At 39.9% G+C, this 19116-nt stretch overlaps 1 protein-coding gene across 1 annotated transcript; it reads left to right on the top strand.

The window, feature by feature from the left end:
• Nucleotides 1–6790: 6790 nt before the first annotated feature.
• On the top strand, nucleotides 6791–18905 carry LOC109476213 (receptor-type tyrosine-protein phosphatase eta-like). Its single transcript, XM_019777096.1, has 8 exons — nucleotides 6791–6917; nucleotides 8063–8209; nucleotides 9036–9125; nucleotides 12011–12304; nucleotides 12736–13029; nucleotides 15656–15946; nucleotides 17801–18097; nucleotides 18532–18905. Exons 1-8 carry the CDS (start codon nucleotides 6863–6865, stop codon nucleotides 18903–18905), a joined length of 1842 nt encoding a protein of 613 aa, XP_019632655.1. The 5' UTR covers nucleotides 6791–6862.
• The last annotated feature ends 211 nt before the right edge of the window (nucleotides 18906–19116 follow it).

The following is a 19116-nucleotide window of genomic DNA, read 5'->3' on the forward strand; positions in this document are numbered from 1 at the left end:
GCAAGCTTAATTCAGTGTAGGCTTAAATCGCACGCATCTGAATATCAAATACATAAAGCGATGTTTTATTCATCCTATAAAGATGGTAGCGTTCTGCGTATAACGAATTTCCTTGAATGAACTAGTAGCCATTATACCCAATGTTGTGTCAACAGAGACAACGTAACCTTAAACTTCCCCCCTCCCCCTCGCTTCGTATTAAACTTTCACGGTTGCGACGTGTCAAAAAAGTGAGAAAACTGGGCTAAAACACAACATTTTGACAAAACCCCTGGTAACACGTTGACTACCGGCGTTTCATCCACGTGCTCAGCGCTATTACACACGGACGGCAAACAGGACTTACCTTTAAACAATAAATCTGTGCGCCGGATTTTACGACATTGTTGACAGCGTCCGCCATGTTCTTGATCCCCACTCAACTTTGGGTCGCCTAGCAACAGGTGGAAAGCACACCGCCCAGAAGCGGCTCCTGTCGATCCTTATACGAACTGCAGGTAAGGCAGCCATAGCGTGCAATATGAAGTTTACTGTATCTAAAATGCTCAATAGATTGTTGTGATACTCATAAGGCCATGTTGATTTGATTATATGGATGACATCCTCCGGGAGCCCCAAAACCGATGCGCACGTGCGAATAAAAAAAAGTTTTGCAAAAAAAAAAGTTCTTTTCATTATGAAATCTACGTGGTCATGAGGGTTGAGCAAATGGCACAGAATATGGTTTAGCGAATAATCTAGTCTTCAAGTTCATTTCTTTACAATTTCGTCTTTTTTCGTTTGATTTTGGCATTCTACGACATTGGTATAGTTTTTGTTAATTTTTTTTGTAACTTATGGTATATTTTTGCTCATTTTGCAACTGTTTGGTACGATTTACAGTATGGTTGAAAACTTTTTTTTGGAAACGGTCGAAAATTCATGCGCGCGCGGATGTCATCCATATAATCAAATCAACATGGCCTTACTACATTTAAAAAATAACCAGAAACTGACTGAAATCCAGTTGTACTGCCCTAAAATCACTTTGGGTATCTTTTATATAAAAGGGTCAAGTTGAATACTCCAAAGGTTGGAAATTCTTAGAGGAATTTTATGTGCATGTATACAGGATGCTTATGCCCCCCCCCCCTCAATATATTGTGACCAAAAGCGAAATGGCTCCCCCTCTTTGAACTTGTAAGCATCCTACATCTAACCAAAACAATTCTGGTCAGATAAAATATATAATACGAAATGGCCTCCCCCTCTTTGAACTTGTAAGCATCCTACATCTAACCAAAACAATTCTGGTCAGATAAAATATATAAACTGCAGTTATATGACTACGTTGAAGGATAAACATGTTTATATAATATAAATATAAGGCCACACCAATTTGATTTCTTGGTTAATGGATTTGCCCGCTTCATTTTTTTCTGATTTGCAAATAAAAATAAAAGTTCAGAATCAACAGCAACATGCTCATATTTTGTTTGCCCTGAAAAGTTGAAAACAGTCCTTTTCATCCTAGTTGTTACAGTTATTCCATCTTTCAATGTAGTGGTATCATTAAAAGTTCAAAATTCATTGAATTTTGAACCAGCCTGGTGTGTTGACTTCATGGCGCCTATTGTACCATTTTGGGCCATAATAGGATGCCTAGGCCTGTTTTTATTTTTTTTCGCCCGCCCGCTCCATTATTTTTGCAGAAAAATCCGTTAACCAAGAAATTAAATTGGTGTGGCCTAAGCTGCCTTCTCGAAAAGGTAGACCACTTGCGAACAGTGCATGCCTGTGTATTTATTATACTGTATGTAGGGACTGTATTGGTCTCACAATGCTTTACACCTTGTTGATTTAAAGTGTAGAAGACAAAATAAATAAACAAAGATGATAAAAAAAACTCTAGACATCATTATTTCTGCATAAGGCCACAGCAAGTAATTTTCATTGATGACATCAATGCGTGCATTTAATTTTCGCCTGATTTTGGAAAAAAAAAATTTTGTTGCCTTTTTGTTGTTTAATCACAATTAACCGCCCCCCCCCCCACACCTCTTGTCTCGGATATATTGGAACCCCCCAAGTAGTGTCGGAGTCATGTATTTGGCAGGATCATATGTCTATGGCTTGACCCCGGAAGGTTGGCAAGTTTTAAACTCACGTGAGATCAACAGTTTGAGCGTATATCTTTGATTGACAATTAATCCTATCAAACTGAACGGGGCTTTGCGACTTGCGAACGTCAGCCGATCCCTAAAAATCACGCAATGGTACCGAGAGAGCACTGAATGTATTACTGATAAAAATGTTAATATTTTGGGCTCACATACATGTATATATACACGTTTTTTTAATGTTACAGTTAAAGCATGATTCAGTCAGGTTCGAAATGTGAGTGTGAGTGAAATGTTGATATTCTTATCGACCAAGTACAGTCAATGCGCCGACACTGAATCGTGGCATTCCTCATCTAATTTGCAGTTCGGTAGCTCCTTAAATACCAGGTTTAAAGCTGTGCGTGACTACACAGTAATAGATGTCCACCCCTTTCCTATTCCCAGTATGCATAGCGCCAGGAGGTCGACAATGCGATTTATATTGCATCCTGGGAATGGGAAAGGGTGAATGGTGACGTTTGTACATTGCTATTTCTTCCTCGTCAGGACATGGCTGTCTCTTCCGCGTTCTTCTTGAGATACAATGCAGTCTCTTGCAATATTAATGCGACATATGAATTAAACGACCATATGGTCCATGGCGTATATGACTAGTGCATTTGCCAACTGCATGAAATAGAACGTTGCATTGATCTAAAAAACCAGATGTCACACCCTTGCCTAACGTTGAACCAGGCTTTTAGTTTTACACCTCACCTGCTCTTCGCTTGCTTGCCACACAATTGTCACCGTCGTATTGAAGCACAGGACTTACTGTAGTAGACGTCGCGCTATTTCACTTAAAGTAAAACATCTGCCACTATTTTGTAATGTTCTGTTTATATATAATTCATCGCGCAATAGGTTTACGACATTGGCAGCGAGTTGAGGGCATTCTGGGGTCGGTTCTGTTATACATGTAGAATCTCAAAAACATCTCAACAAAGAATGTGACCGCGCACTGACCAGAACAAGTCACCTCAGATTTCTGTTGACGAAAACATCCAACCCTCTTTGTCTTCTTATACATGTACGTGCGTTCCGCAGATCTTTACTGTTCACACATGAGAAAAGTCCATGCTAATGAGAAAGTAGAAAGACATCTGTCGGTGAAAATCCGAGGGTATAGACGTGACGGAGGGGTATGACTGACCTTGGAAAAATTACGTTTTCTATATGTTCGGAGGACAACGTTAACTTGCCCTATGCATAACCTAATATTATTCTTTGATATCCAACGCACTGATCTGATCATAACTATTTCATACCATAATGTGTATAAGGTGTATCTTGAATTAACATCAACCTTTCACAGCAGTAAACAGTTCCCATATGCTAATGAGCGGTACGGTATGTGACTTGTGACACTGCTTTGCACGCACCATCTCATGAACACCACCAGAACACAACACGGAAACAATAGTTGACATTTTTTTCTCCATTTCCTCGAGTGCAGTAGTGGACATTTGTGCGTTTGTAGAAGTCGAAAAGGTTTCTTCAGGCACCTTTGCTACAGGTGACAACAGTAAGTCTCAACGGTGTCAGTAGTTGCAAGTTCAATCACAGGTACGTAAACACATACTTGCATGGGCGTTTGCGGGAGCGCGAGAGAGGTATAACGTTATATATTCTAGTAGCAGCAGACACTCAGGAAATAAGTAAAGTCTGTACTATGCATGGTAGATATATACCTTCATCTTTAATAGTTTCTGAATCTGTTCCGTTGGAGTAACAAAAGAGAATGTATTGATCACAAGAACATTACGAAAGAGACAGTCCTATCCTGGCGAGGAAGAAATACAAATGTATCTGTATCTGTATAGCCGGCTATAACCGCCCTTCGGCGTAACACACCAGCTTCTGTATCTGTATAGCAGGCATAACCGCCCTTCAGCGTAACACACCAGCTTCTGTATCTGTATAGCAGGCATAACCGCCCTTCGGCGCAACACACCAGCTTCTGTATCTGTATAGCAGGTATAACGGCCCTTCGGCGTAACACACCAGCTTCTGTATCTGTATAGCAGGTATAACGGCCCTTCGGCGTAACACACCAGCTCTGCAGGCACGCGGCGCGGCGGCAGCTGGCTACATTATACCAAACTACACCTAACCCTTAAATAACTAACACTAAACACTGCAAGCATCTCAACAATTTTATGACCACGTATTGACTAGAACACGTCATCTCAGAATTAGTGTGCTCCGCTTCAACAGATCTTTACATGGAAATCACATTGCGTTCAGACGCAAATCGCGATGCGGGAAAACCGATTCGAAACCACCTCTAGAAGTGGTTTGGGATCGAAGCGCTTTCAATGTGATTTGGAACGTTCAGATGGAGCCACTTGAGATCGGCTTCGGGGTAAACCACATGTAAAGCGCCTTCACTGACTTCACATGAACACGGCCTTAGAGCATGGGGTATTGCTACAAACGGGGGGCTGTGATTGGCTAGAAGTTGAGTAAACATGCACCGTGCACGTGAACAGAGTTTTCCAGAAATGGGGCTAGAACAGATTAGTTCCCGGTCATAAAACCTGTTTTTTTTACATGTTGAGAGGACACCGTTAACTTGCCCCATGTATAACATATAATATCATTATTTTATATCCAAGGCACTTTGTATCTAGATCTATTTCATACCATAAGTAGACTTTGTTTTCGGAAGATAACAGTCTTTTCAGGTGTATCTTGAATGAGAGCCAACCTTTCGCAGCAGTAAACAGTTCCCATATGCTAATGAGCGGCACGGTATGTGACTTGTGACACTGCTTTGCACGCACCATTTCAGCGCCCTAATGTACATCAAAATCACCCCCAGAACACAACAAGGAAACAAGTGTTAGTTTTAGTGCTCCATTTCCTCGAGCACTGCGCGATTCCTCTTTCCCAACTGGACATTATTGAGTTCGTTAAAGTCGAGGAGAATATTTCTGCAGGCGAATTTGCTACAGGTGACAACAGTACTACCCAGCAGGTACATTTTTGTACTACCGCTCTCTATGATAGATGTATAGTGTTCCGTTCCGTTTGTGCAGCACAAATAAAGCCCCTACGGGGGGTGGGGGGGGCAATTTGGTTCCAAGTGTGCAATCTAGTTCCAAGTTCACGGGTAGGTTTGCTTACTTGCGTGGGCAGGAACATGAGTCAAGTATTCTACTATATATACGTATTAGACACATAGATATATAACAAAATATATACTTTTGAAATAAAGTGTATAAAGCGTATTATCTTAAAAAGGTTTCCGTTCATAGCTTGGTGTAATATAGTATACACGAGTCTCACTATACGACACAAAACTTGGTAAGGCCTGGGAGTAACTTTTTTTGCAAAATAATAAGTAAGTTGGCCATGGCTTCTCACGAAGTGTGTACTTTGTCTATTACTAGTATTAGTAAACAAAAAGCCTAGTATTAGGGTAGGAATCCATTGACTGAACACCAAGCCAAATTCACCAAGTCAAATCTGCTTGTTTATTCCTCAGTCACTCACTAGACATCCTTCGTCTGAGAGGGCTTTTTGTCTTCTCTCGTTGCGCATGCGTGTTTGTCTACATGTTAACGATCCTATAACTATCAACACATGTTACAGAAAACCTTGGCGAATGTAATAATGAATATGTGATGGTAGATATATAGCGATTTCATGTCGTATTTACGCCATTGCTACCGTTGAGAACGGTGATAATGACGTCAAACACGTCATAATTGATACTTCACAATTTTCTGAGGATTTGGTAAGGCCACACCAAGTAAATTTTATGGATGACGTCCGCGCGCGCATTGATTTTGGCCTGTTCCTAGAAAAAAAAACAAGAAATTCCGCTTCCTGTAACAATGACTCGAACAGTCACGACAGTGCCACAAATTGTCAGATTGACGTGAAACCCGTAACGCGAAAACAGGACAGGACGACAACTTCTGTTCCACCTGATTTATTACTGTTTCGATGATGAATAAAAGACTTCTTGCTTGTTACACTGTGTCACCTTATTCAATTTGTGTCCTAACATTTGTCGTCTCTTAGTATTTTTCTCATCTAGGCATCTTGTTTTTTAGGGCCCTTCTTGTTTTTTTCTCGCCCTCTCGCATTAGATTTAGGGTCTGCAAAGGACGTCATCCATAAAATTTACTTGGTGTGGCCTAATCCTACGATAACTAGTTGTTGATACAGGGGGCGGGTCCTAAAAGCCCCCATCCCCACCCACCCGGTCCCAGCATGAACACACACCCGGGCTTGGACAGGGTTAAGGCAGACATGTTCTCAAGAACATATTGTGCAGTCATGCTCACATGTGCAGCTAACAGAACGGGCAATACACACACACACAACTTTTACTGCTCCTGACCACTCATCAAATGATCCGGCCCTTAGATATTTAACGTTTTTTTATATATCCTTATAACATTAAAATACATTTTCATTAATCATTTCATATTTTCCCCACAGAGAATCACACCATCAAATTGTGTCTTTAATATTGGTCGTAACTTCTATCTAGTCCACAATATTTAGCATTAACTGTGAAAGTTCTTATCAAGCGTCATATTTAGCAAAATGAAGACAGACGGAGAACTTTGAAGTGTTTAGTGTCGTTAAAGTGAAGGATGATTCTATTTTGTTTATTTTCTTTCTTTCAGGCCCAAAGTAGACCTCTGGAGGCTAAGGGAACAAATCAATGAATTGTTGAAACAGCACATATCACAGACACGAACATGAATACAGCATTATTACATGCAGAATTGAGACTGTTGCTGTTTGCCATTTATGGTAAGTGATTTATCACTTGCACTATAACTAGAGAAAACACATTGCCATGAATTATTATAAGTTTTGTAATGTTTTGTTTGTATATCTCTTTCGTCATTCATTTATCTGTCATCTTCTCCCTTTGGACTTATTCTATTTCATTACATACCATGGTGTGGATGATGTATGCTGTTTCCTCTCCTTCCCTTGTTGTTTTGTAAAATGATTCAACTTCTTTGGGTCAACTGATTTTTTTGAATTTGTCGTATAGAGGAACAGGGAACAAGTAATCACAGGCGTTTTTTTCTTTATTCAGGCCTTTGTAACCTCTTTTTTTATATCAATCATAAAATGTACATCTGAAATTTGATATGGGTGTGCCTTTATGATATATACCCACACAAATTGATTAACACTTTTGGCACACATTCCTTCAAAATTGTTCAAAGGAGGATGTTGTAACTGTATTTGGAAGGGATCTTTTTATGATTTGATCACTATTAGTTTTAATATTGTTGGGTTTCACTTCTTCTTTTGGGGCAGTATAAAACGAACTTACCCACTACTATAATATATGGATTCTTCTGTTTTACTAGTAAATTGTTTTCTTATGGTTAGGAATAGTGTGTGTGAATAGTGTTGATTTTTGTTATCATTATTAAAGGAAAAAGGTTGCTGGCTCAAATCCCGGTATTTCTGTTTAATTTAGTTATTTATCACTGCTAATTGATATCCAATTTTCATCTCTGTTGGGTTTTGGGAACACTTTGAAGTGTTGAAAAGCACTACATGGAATTTTGAAAATTATTACATTTGGAAAGTATTACATCATGGTGGTTGGTAAATCTTTTTGAATAGCAGTTTCATTCGTTCATTCGTCTGTCCAAATGAAATAAAATCCGCCTTGAATATACCTGAAATGTTGCTGTTTTTATTAAAGCGCTAAAATGTGTGTGAATTACTCTCAAGCGCGTTGAATGCTTATTCTAGAACATTCAAACCAAACAACTGATTCAAAGCGGCCTTAAATTCCCAAGAAAATATGCAATTTAATTTTGCATTATAAAAATATTGTAACAAAATTGAGATTTGACTAGGATAGTTTTATTGATTTAAAAGTTGAAGTGTTGCTATTAAAAACAAAAAAAATATCGCATGCATTGCAGCGGTCACAGCAGGGAATATGACTACAGCAGCGGCAACAACTGGACCGCCTACAGCACAAACTGAGCCACCAACAACGTCAACTGAGCCACCAACAACATCAATTGAGCCGCCAACAACACCAACTGAGCCGCCAACAACATTTTATGGTTTTCTAAACTCAAATTACAATATTTTGCTTGTGAAGTTCCCATCTTTTGTCAATATTTCAAGTCAACATGTCCACATTAATTATGCAAATGACCTCTATTTTAACATGATATATGCATATTACAGTTAACCTTTAAGTAACTTAAACAAGTCTCATGGTATAAAATTCCCATCATTCACCATTGACAAATCACAGAATTTTCAAATCAATTATGCAAATTAGGTCATTATTTACATAATCTGCCGTAGATTACATACATTACATGTACTATTATGTAAAACACTGTAATTACAGAATTTCTCTTTCATCAACATACTCTCTTTAATTATGCAAATCAAGTCGTCATTTGCATAATTTGCATTTGATTATGTAGAAATCTCTATAAGCAACCTACAAACAAAAAAATGATGAAAATACGTTGTTTCTTTTTGGACTTATCGGCTTTAAACGATTTCGTTAGAAACTCCCCTGCAATTCCAGAACAAGCTACTAGGGGGGACAAAACCCACACCACTTATTCCTGACAGGAAAAGCTATCTGTCACCAAAAATCCAAGACCATAGCATGTTCAGGACAAAAGATACAAAAGAAAAAAACGGAAGTTCTGCTGCAGTACCAAGGTCAGCCAACAGGAGGCCCATATTTGACCTTTGTCTTCCTACGAACTACCAACATACCAAATATCATCACAATCCATAAAGGCGTTTTAATTATGCTGACTACAAATGTGCGGAAACACAAACAAACACACAGACACACACATACACACAAGCACGCCAAAAACAATGCCTCCATTTTTTATGGAGGTAATGATCTACCCACAGGGCCAGGTGGGCCGACCACAACACTAGTGCCGATTGCAACAACCCAGCTATCAACGACAGCTACACCAGGAACAACGACTCGGATATCAAGTATGTTTAAACTTTACTTTCTTTCGTTACAATAGGATTATTTTAAGTGACTGATTTTGTGTAAAAGTGAATCTTCTGAGATCGTATTTGGGGCGATGGACTTAGGCCATGTTGATTTGATTATATGGATGACATCCGCGCGCGCATGAATTTTCGGCCGTTTCAAAAAAAAAGTTTTCAACCATACTGTAAATCGTACAAAACAGTTGCAAAATGAGCAAAAATATACCATAAGTTACAAAAAAATTAATAAAAACTATACCAATGTCGTAGAATGCCAAAATCAAACGAAAAAAGACGAAATTGTAAAGAAATGAACTTGAAGACTAGGTTATTCGCCAAACCATATTCTGTGCCATTTGCTCAACCCTCATGACCACGTAGATTTCATAATGAAAAGAACTTTTTTTTGCCAAAACTTTTTTTATTCGCACGCGCGCATCAGTTTTGGGGCTCCCGGAGGATGTCATTCATATAATCAAATCAACATGGCCTTACTTAAAATGATTTTGGTAGCAATCTATTCTAGATCTCACTCTTTGCACTACTTTCCGACGATAATGTCGACGATAATTCCAACAGCACTAGCAGAAGGCATTTGCAGATTCCATTGCTGCATGGGGGTATAGACTGTTGGAACACTTCATATTTAGTCGACATGATTGATTTAGGAACAATCCATTTGTGCGGGAGGGAGATGTGATGAAGCCACTTGCTGCATTTGCCCTAGAGCTCTAATTGGCCGAGTTTCAAGACGATTCTATATGCATATGTTGTAAGATTTCCGAGGTACTCGAACTAGGTCGTTTGTGACTCTAAAACCTATACTTGAGAGGTCTTTCAGTCTCTTCGATCTATGTTTCATCACAAGGCCCCTTCGAGTTCAAACCTTTCAAAAGATATCTAAAAATTGACCTGATAGAGAGGCCATCTACCACTTCTTGATTTGCTTTTGTTTTCCTTGTTTTCTTATGCTACGTTTATTTGATTTAGTGTTAATATTGCTTTCTTATGTTTATCCTTTGCTTTTATGCATAATAACTTTTAATAATGATTTGACTAATGAATTTTTTGTTCAATTTGACATATTTTTGATAGTCTTACTTTATTGTTTAGTCAATTAGATAGTTAGTTCGTCCTGTTATCTCTATATTTTTTTGTATCTATTTTGATTTAATTTGTTTCCTTGTCACTTATTTACAATACACGTGTGTATAAAGTGATCATAAAAACAATTGAATTTTAGGAGAACCCACTCGATAAACCGTTAGGTTTCCTGGGTTCTCCCGCACGTTTGGTTGTACATATTCATTACATACTGTTTTTATTTTTATGTGCAAACTGAAATAAACAAACATTAACAAACCTTGACATTGTATGTGGTATACTACCCCACACTAATTTTCTTTTGGCGTTTTGTCCCTAAGTGAGGCTTAAGTACTTCTGATGGTTCTAGTCGGTAGGAAACGGGTCTTGATCACGTGTGTGGCGAAAAAGCCACCTGTTAAGACATCTGTTCATGTCGCTTCTAATTACAGTAACTAGAATTTTGAGGTTTTAAGCTTTTGGTATACTGGCCTTGTCTAGAGCCCAAGTCGGATACCCACATTACATAACGACTGTGAAATGTGATGGTCCTCCTACTCTAAACCTTGAGAGTCAGTAATAATTAACTTCGCCAAGAAGGTTATGTTTTCAGAGGCGTTCGTGTATGTGTGTGTGTGTGTGTGTGTGTGTCTGTCTGTCTGTAAACACGATAACTCGAGAAGGCCTTGATGGATTGTCTTGATACTTGGTAGGTGGGTAGGTCTTGATGAGACCTCAAAATGATTAGATTTTGGACCCCCTAGCGGCTTGTTATGGTACTGCAGCTGAACTTCCGGTTTTTATATCTCATGATCTAGACATGCTATGGTGATGAAATTTGAATGGTAGGTAGCTCTTGTGCTTGGGAAGAAGTGACGTGAGTTTGGGCCCCCTAGCGGCTTGCTATGGAACTGCAGGGATATATTCTTGAAAATATTAAAAAGAGGATAACTCAAGAACCGGTTGACGGATCGTCGTGATTTTTGGTATGTAGGTAGCTTACGTGATGCTTAATACAATTATGTGACAATTATGCAAATATGGATGTAATTTGCATAATTTATGGGGAAATTATATAAATCAGCTGCATTCCATGATAAGACAATTGAAGCTTGTGACATTGGTAATTGACAACGAGAGAAACACAGGCAGATATTGATTATGTTAATAATGACTTAATTTGCATAATTAATGAAAAAATTATAATTATCTAATGATAACTGTCTGGAATTTCATACTTGTGGTATTTTAAAGTTAATTTGAGGTGAACATCATTAAACATAATTTATTCAAATCAGGACCTCATTCGCATAATTTATTAGGAAATACTAGAATGCATTGTTTGTTATTACAAGACTGTCTTTTGGTCGAGATTATGATAAAATGATATAATTCATGAAAATTAGGTTCCTATTTGTTACATCAGGGGGAATAATCTATTGTATAATTTGTCAGTCATAAAGATTAACATCATTTGGCGAAGGTATGAGATCGTGGAACTCTAGTTGTTTCTGCGCTGTTGCAGTGTACGGATAACCCCGAATTTATGCTCTAAGGGGTGATTAGAGTGGAAGTTTAGATATTGGCCAGTATGTGTGGGTTTGTGGTATATCTATACCTGCAGGGACTCGTCCTCTTCTACTGTTGATTGCACCAAAAACTGAGGTTAATGACCTATTGTCTTTCTCTTCAAATGTGAACATTTGAACATACAGGATCAAGATCGTTTACATGTTATGAGAACTCATGAGCGTACGCCTTCTAAAAATGATTTCCATCAATTCTCAATGTTTGTATAGTACCGAATGGTCCCCAGAGCTTCACTGGTGAAACTCAAGGTACAACTACCATTGGCCTGAGCTGGTCTCCACCTGACACAGCCAACAATGCAACATTTGCCAAGTACAGAATCACATCTACTCCATCTGGTGGCGCCAGTCAGACTACAGAGAGCTCTGACCCTACTGCCACCAGCACCAGTCTGACAGGACTGTCCCCAGGTGTTCTGTATAGCATCAGTCTTGTGGCTGTGAGTGCAGATGACAGTGTAGTCAGTGCAGAGGCAGCAGGAGGACCTCTGATTGTCCGGACAAGTAAGTTTTTCAGACTGTGCTCTACACTAGACGAGCCTTTAGGTTAACCTGCATGTCAGCTATGACTCAAGAGCCTGGCACCTTTTTGACTTTGCGGTAAATGAGACTGCAGCTCTCCGTATGCACAATGTCTTTAAATTCCTTTATTCCGACTATTATGGACTCTTGTTTCCCTATAATAAGGCTCTTTTTATCAACAATTTGGTGGGTAAGTTTCTTTTCCTTCCGATTTAAAACTTTCTTTGTTTGTTTGCCTTTCGTATCGATCCGGCATGCCTACTTATATTTGAATGTTCCAGATTCAACTGCCAAAGAACACTTAGATTTAATCATGCAAAATGTAGTGCGAACTTAATCTAACAGGCTGATTATCTATTATAAAGATTTGTAAAAAAATACATACATGATTTGTTGTGTACATGTGCATCTAGATCCAAATGCACCGGAAGACTTCGCTGTCACAACCTTTACCACAACAACCATTGATCTGAGCTGGACTTTGCCTGACAGTGCGAACAGTGCAACCTTTGCCAAGTACAGAATGACATACTCTGCAAATGGTTTTAATCAGACTGAAGAGATCTCTGGCACCACTGCCACCAGCACCAGTCTGACAGGACTGTCCCCAGGTGTTCTGTACAGCATCAGTCTTGTGGCTGTCAGTGAGGAACCCAGTCTTACAGTCAGTGCAGAGGCAGCAGGAGGACCTCTGACTGTCAGGACAAGTAAGTTTTTTCAGACTGTGCTCTACAGTAGATGAACCTTAATCTAAATTGCATGGCAGCTCTTAAAACAGAGTGTGATATCTTCCTTGCCACTTCTAACCAATAATGTTTCTAGATCCATCAGTATCTGGAATCACATGCAGCTTGTGCTACTGGAGGAGATACATTCAAAACTTCACTGCAAATTTACACATTTACCATACCTTGCACAATCGCAAAACCTGCTTTCGTTATTTTTGTTTGTCTGCCTGTTGTTAAATACAGCCTCTATCTCATAACACGATAATGAAAATCGGCCAAGGAAGGGTCTCAATTGGCTCAGTGCCACTAACTTTAATGTTCAACCATTGTCACAAGGTTGCTTAAAGCTAGCAATGCCAAATGTCAATTAGCAGTATTTTTTTGATATACCTGAATTGGATTTCCTATTCTTAATGTTTATATAGAACCAAATCCTCCTCAAAGCTACTTTGGTGACGCTCAAAGTTCAACAACCATTAGTCTGGGCTGGTTTGCTCCTGCCAGTGCCAACGGTGCAGAGTTTGACAAGTACAGAATCACATATACTCCATCCGGTGGCGTCAGTCAGACTGAAGAGATCGTTAACCCCGCTGTCACCAGTGTCAGTCTGACAAGACTGTCCCCAGGTGTTCTGTATAGCATCAGTGTTGTGGCTGTCAGTGCTGAGCCCAGTCTTACAGTCAGTGCAGAGGCAGCAGGAGGACCTCTGACTATCAGGACAGGTAAGTTTTTCAGACTGTGCTCTACAGTAGAGAAACCTAAGCTTAAACTGCATGTCAACTCTCTTTGTATATCCCTACACTATTCTCTCCTACTTTCTAATGGTTTTATGTAGCCATCAACGTCTGGTACTCATACGCAGTTTGTGCTACTACTGCAGTACTGGACGAGAAACTTCAATAATTCCCTCGCAAAATCTTGTCATTCTTCAAATACTGTTTTGTCTAAAATATACTTCCCTGTTGATAGTAAAGACCTTTACCCCGGAGTGACATTTATCTTTCCTGTATGAAAAGCACTTAACAGTCATCAAAACTTTGCTCTTACTGTCAATATCAAGTACTAGTATCAATCACCAGGATTGTTATACTTTTGTAACCAAAAATTATTTCAATCTATTCACAATGTTTGTATAGTGCCGAATGCTCCCCGGAGCTTCACTGGTGAAACTCAAGGTACAACTACCATTGGTCTGAGCTGGACTGTGCCTGACACTGCCAACAATGCAACATTTGCTAAGTACAGAATCACATATATCCCATCTGGTGGCGCCAGTCAGACTACAGAGATCTCTGACCCCACTGCCACCAGCATCAGTCTGACAGGACTGTCCCCAGGTGTTCTGTACAGCGTCAGTCTTGTGGCTGTCAGTGCTGAGCCCAGTCTTACAGTCAGTGCAGAGGCAGCAGGAGGACCTCTAACTATCAGGACAAGTAAGTTTTTCAGACTGTTCTCTAAAGTAGATGAACCTCAGATTAACCTGCATGTCAGCTATGAATCAAGAGCCTCGCACCTCCTTTCTAACTTCGCAGTAAATTAGACAGCAGCTTTCCGTATGCACAATGCCTTTAAATTCTTTATTCAAACTATTATGGACTCTTGTTTGCCTGTGATGAAGCTCTTTTTATTAACAATTTGGTAGGTAAGTTTCCTTTCCTTCTGATTCAAAATTTTAATTTCTCCACTTGTTTGCCTTTCATGTAGATCCGGCATGCCTGCGTATATTTGAATGTTCCAGATTCAACTGTCAAAGAACGGTTAAATTTAATTATGCATAATGTAGCACAGACTCGATCCATAAAAACTGATTATCTTTCATGAAGATATGTAAAAATGCATACATGATTTGTTGTGTATATGTTAATCTAGATCCAAATGCACCGGAAGACTTTGCTGTCACAACCTTTACCACAACAACCATTGGTCTGAGCTGGACTGTGCCAGACAGTACCAATGGTGCAACCTTCGCCAAGTACAGAATCATATATATCCCATCTGGTGGCGCCAGTCAGACTACAGAGATCTCTGACCCTACTGCCACCAGCGCCAGTCTGACAGGACTGTCCCCAGGTGTTCCGTACAGCATCCGTCTTGTGGCTGTCAGTGCTGAGCCCAGTCTTACAGTCAGTGCAGAGGCAGCAGGAGGACCCCTGACTGTCAGGACAAGTAAGTTTTTCAGACTGTGCTCTTCAGTAGATGAACCTCAGGTTAACCTGCATGTCAGCTATGACTCAAGAGTCTGACACCTCCTTTTAAACTTTGCGGTAGATGAGACTTCAGCTCTCCGTTTGCACAATGTCTTTACATTCCTTTATTCCGACTATCATGGACTCTTGTTTCCCTATAATAAAGATCTTCTTATTAACAATTTCGTGGTAAGTTTTCTTTCCTTCTCATTCGCGACATTCCCCACTTGTTTTCCTTTTGTGTAGATCTGGCATGCCTGCTTATTATTGTATGTTCCAAATTGAACTGTCAAAAAACTTTTAAATTTAATTATGCATAATGTAGCGCAGACTTAATCTAGCACGCTGATTATCTACTTTAAAGATTTGCAAAAAAAAATACATACATTACATGATTTGTTGTGTTTCTGTTCATCTAGATCCAAATGCGCCGGAAGACTTTGCTGTTACAACTATTACCACAACAACCATTGGTCTGAACTGGACTGAGCCTGACAGTGCCAACAATGCAACATTTGCCAAGTACAGAATGACATACGTTGCCAATGGTGACAGTCTGACTACAGAGATCACCAACTCTAGTACCACCAGCACCAGGCTGACAGGACTGTCCCCAGGTGTTCTGTACACCATCAGTCTTGTGGCTGTCAGTGCAGATGACAGTGTAGTCAGTGCAGAGGCAGCAGGAGGACCTCTGACTGTCAGGACAAGTAAGGTTTTGCAGACTGTGCTCTTCAGTAGATGAACCTTAATTTAAATTGCATGGCAGCTCTTAAAACAGAGTCTGATATCTTCCTTTTTACTTCTAACCAGTGCTGTTTGTAGATTTATCAGTATCTGGAATCACATGCAGCTTGTGCTACTGGATGAGATACATTTAAAACTTCACTGCAAATTTAAACATTTACCATACCTTGCACAATCGCAAAACCTGCTTTCGTTATTTGTCTGCCTGTTGTTAAATACAACCTCTATCTCATAACATAAGAAAGAAAATCGGCCAATGAAGGCTCTCAATTGGCTCAGTGCCACTAACTTTAATGTTTAACCATTGTCACAAGGTTGCTTAAGCTAGCAATGGCAAAGTGCAGTATCAATCTTGATATACCTGAATTTGATTTCCTATTCTTAATGTTTATATAGAACCAAATCCTCCACAGAGCTTCTTTGGTGAAGCTCAAAGTTCAACAACCATTCGTCTGAGCTGGTCTTCTCCTGCCAGTACCAACGGTGCAGCGTTTGACAACTACAGAATCACATATACTCCATCCGGTGGCGTCAGTCAGACTGAAGAGATCGTTGTCCCCGCTGTCACCAGTTTCAGTTTGACAGGACTTTCCCCAGGTGTTCTGTATAGCATCAGTCTTGTGGCTGTCAGTGCTGAGCCCAGTCTTACAGTCAGTGCAGAGGCAGCAGGAGGACCCCTGACTGTCAGGACAGGTACGTTTTTCAGACTGTGCTCTAAAGTAGAGAAACCTAAGCTTAAACTGCATGTCAACTCTCTTTGTATATATACACTATTCTCTCCTACTTTCTGATGGCTTTATGTAGTCATCAACGTCTGGTACTCATACGCAGTTTGTGCTACTACTGGACGAGAAACTTCAATAATTCCCTCGCAAAATCTAGTCATTCTTCAAATATTGTTTTGTCTAAAATATACTTCCCTGTTGATAGATAAGACCTTTACCCCGGAGTGACATTTATCTTTCCTGCATGAAAAGCACTTAACAGTCATCAAAACTTTGCTCTTACTGTCAATATCAAGTACTAGTATCAATCACCAGAATTTTTATACTTTTGTAACCAAAAATTATTTCAATCTATTCACAATGTTTGTATAGTGCCGAATGCTCCCCGGAGCTTCACTGGTGAAACTCAAGGTACAACTACCATTGGCCTGAGCTGGACTGTGCCTGACACTGCCAACAATGCAACATTTGCTAAGTACAGAATCACATATACCCCATCTGGTGGAGCCAGTCAGACTACAGAGATCTCTGACACCACTGCCACCAGCATCAGTCTGACAGGACTGTTCCCAGGTGTTCTGTACACCATCAGTCTTGTAGCTGTGAGTGAAGATGACAGTGTAGTCAGTGCAGAGGCAGCAGGAGTGACTGTCAGGACAAGTAAGTTTTGCAGACTGTGCTCTTCAGTAGATGAACCTCAGGTTAACCTGCATGTCAGCTATGAATCAAGAGCCTCGCACCTCCTTTCTAACTTCGCAGTAAATTAGACAGCAGCTTTCCGTATGCACAATGCCTTTAAATTTCTTTATTCAAACTATTATGGACTCTTGTTTGCCTGTGATGAAGCTCTTTTTATTAACAATTTGGTAGGTAAGTTTCCTTTCCTTCTGATTCAAAATTTTCTCCACTTGTTTGCCTTTCATGTAGATCCGGCATGCCTGCGTATATTTGAATGTTCCAGATTCAACTGTCAAAGAACGGTTAAATTTAATTATGCATAATGTAGCACAGACTCGATCCATAAAAACTGATTATCTATCATGAAGATATGTAAAAATGCATACATGATTTGTTGTGTATATGTTTATCTAGATCCAAATGCACCGGAAGACTTTGCTGTCACAACCTTTACCACAACAACCATTGGTCTGAGCTGGACTGTGCCAGACAGTACCAATGGTGCAACCTTTGCCAAGTACAGAATCATATATATCCCATCTGGTGGCGCCAGTCAGACTACAGAGATCTCTGACCCTACTGCCACCAGCACCAGTCTGACAGGACTGTCCCCAGGTGTTCTGTACAGCATCCGTCTTGTGGCTGTCAGTGCTGAGCCCAGTCTTACAGTCAGTGCAGAGGCAGCAGGAGGACCCCTGACTGTCAGGACAAGTAAGTTTTTCAGACTGTGCTCTTCAGTAGATGAACCTCAGGTTAACCTGCATGTCAGCTTTGACTCAAGAGTCTGACACCTCCTTTTAAACTTTGCGGTAGATGAGACTTCAGCTCTCCGTTTGCACAATGTCTTAACATTCCTTTATTCCGACTATTATGGACTCTTGGTTGCCTGTAATAAAGCTCTATTTGTTAACAATTAGTGGTAAGTTTTCTTTCCTCCTGATTCGAAACATTCTCCACTTGATTACCTTTCGTGAAAATCTGGCATGCCTGCTTATTATTGAATGTTCGAAATTCAACTGTCAAATAATGGTTAAATCTAATTATGGATAATGTAGCACAGACTTAATCTAGCACGCTGATTATCTATTATAAACATTTGCAAAAAATACATTCATACAATATTTGTTGTGTACATGTTCAACTAGATCCAAATGCACCGGAAGACTTCACTGTCACAACCTTTACCACAACAACCATTGATCTGAGCTGGACTGTGCCAGACAGTACCAATGGTGCGGCGTTTGCCAAGTATAGAATCACATATATCCCATCTGGTGGCGCCAGTCAGATTGAAGAGATCTCTGACCCCACTGCCACCAGCACCAGTCTGACAGGACTGTCCCCAGGTGTTCTGTATAGCATCAGTCTTCTGGCTGTGAGTGAGGAACCCAGTCTTACAGTCAGTGCAGAGGCAGCAGGAGGACCTCTGACTGTCAGGACAAGTAAGTTCGTCCGACTGTGCTCTACAGTAGATGTATCTCAGGTTAACTTGCATGTCAGCTATGACTCAAGAGTCTGACACCTTTTTAACTTGCAGTAGATGAGACTGCAGCTCTCCGTTTGCACAATGTCTTTAAATTCCTTTATTCCGACTATTATGGACTCTTGTTTGCCTGTAATAAAGCTCTATTTATTAACAATTAGTGGTAAGTTTTCTTTCCTCCTGATTCGAAACATTGTCGACTTGCTTGCCTTTTGTGTAGATCTGGCATGCCTGCTTATTATTGAAT

The sequence above is a fragment of the Branchiostoma belcheri genome, unplaced genomic scaffold (assembly GCF_001625305.1).
Source record: "Branchiostoma belcheri isolate BF01 breed outbred unplaced genomic scaffold, Haploidv18h27 scaffold37, whole genome shotgun sequence".
Taxonomy (NCBI): Eukaryota; Metazoa; Chordata; class Leptocardii; order Amphioxiformes; family Branchiostomatidae; genus Branchiostoma; species Branchiostoma belcheri.

Bases quoted from the DNA above. Each gene is read 5' to 3' on its own strand.
- LOC109476213 (XM_019777096.1), top strand. From the start codon at position 6,863: ATGAATACAGCATTATTACATGCAGAATTGAGACTGTTGCTGTTTGCC. The intron at 6,918-8,062 runs GTAAGTGATTTA...CATGCATTGCAG, and splicing joins GTTGCTGTTTGCCATTTATG to CGGTCACAGCAGGGAATATG. The intron at 15,947-17,800 runs GTAAGGTTTTGC...ATGTTTATCTAG, and splicing joins ACCTCTGACTGTCAGGACAA to ATCCAAATGCACCGGAAGAC.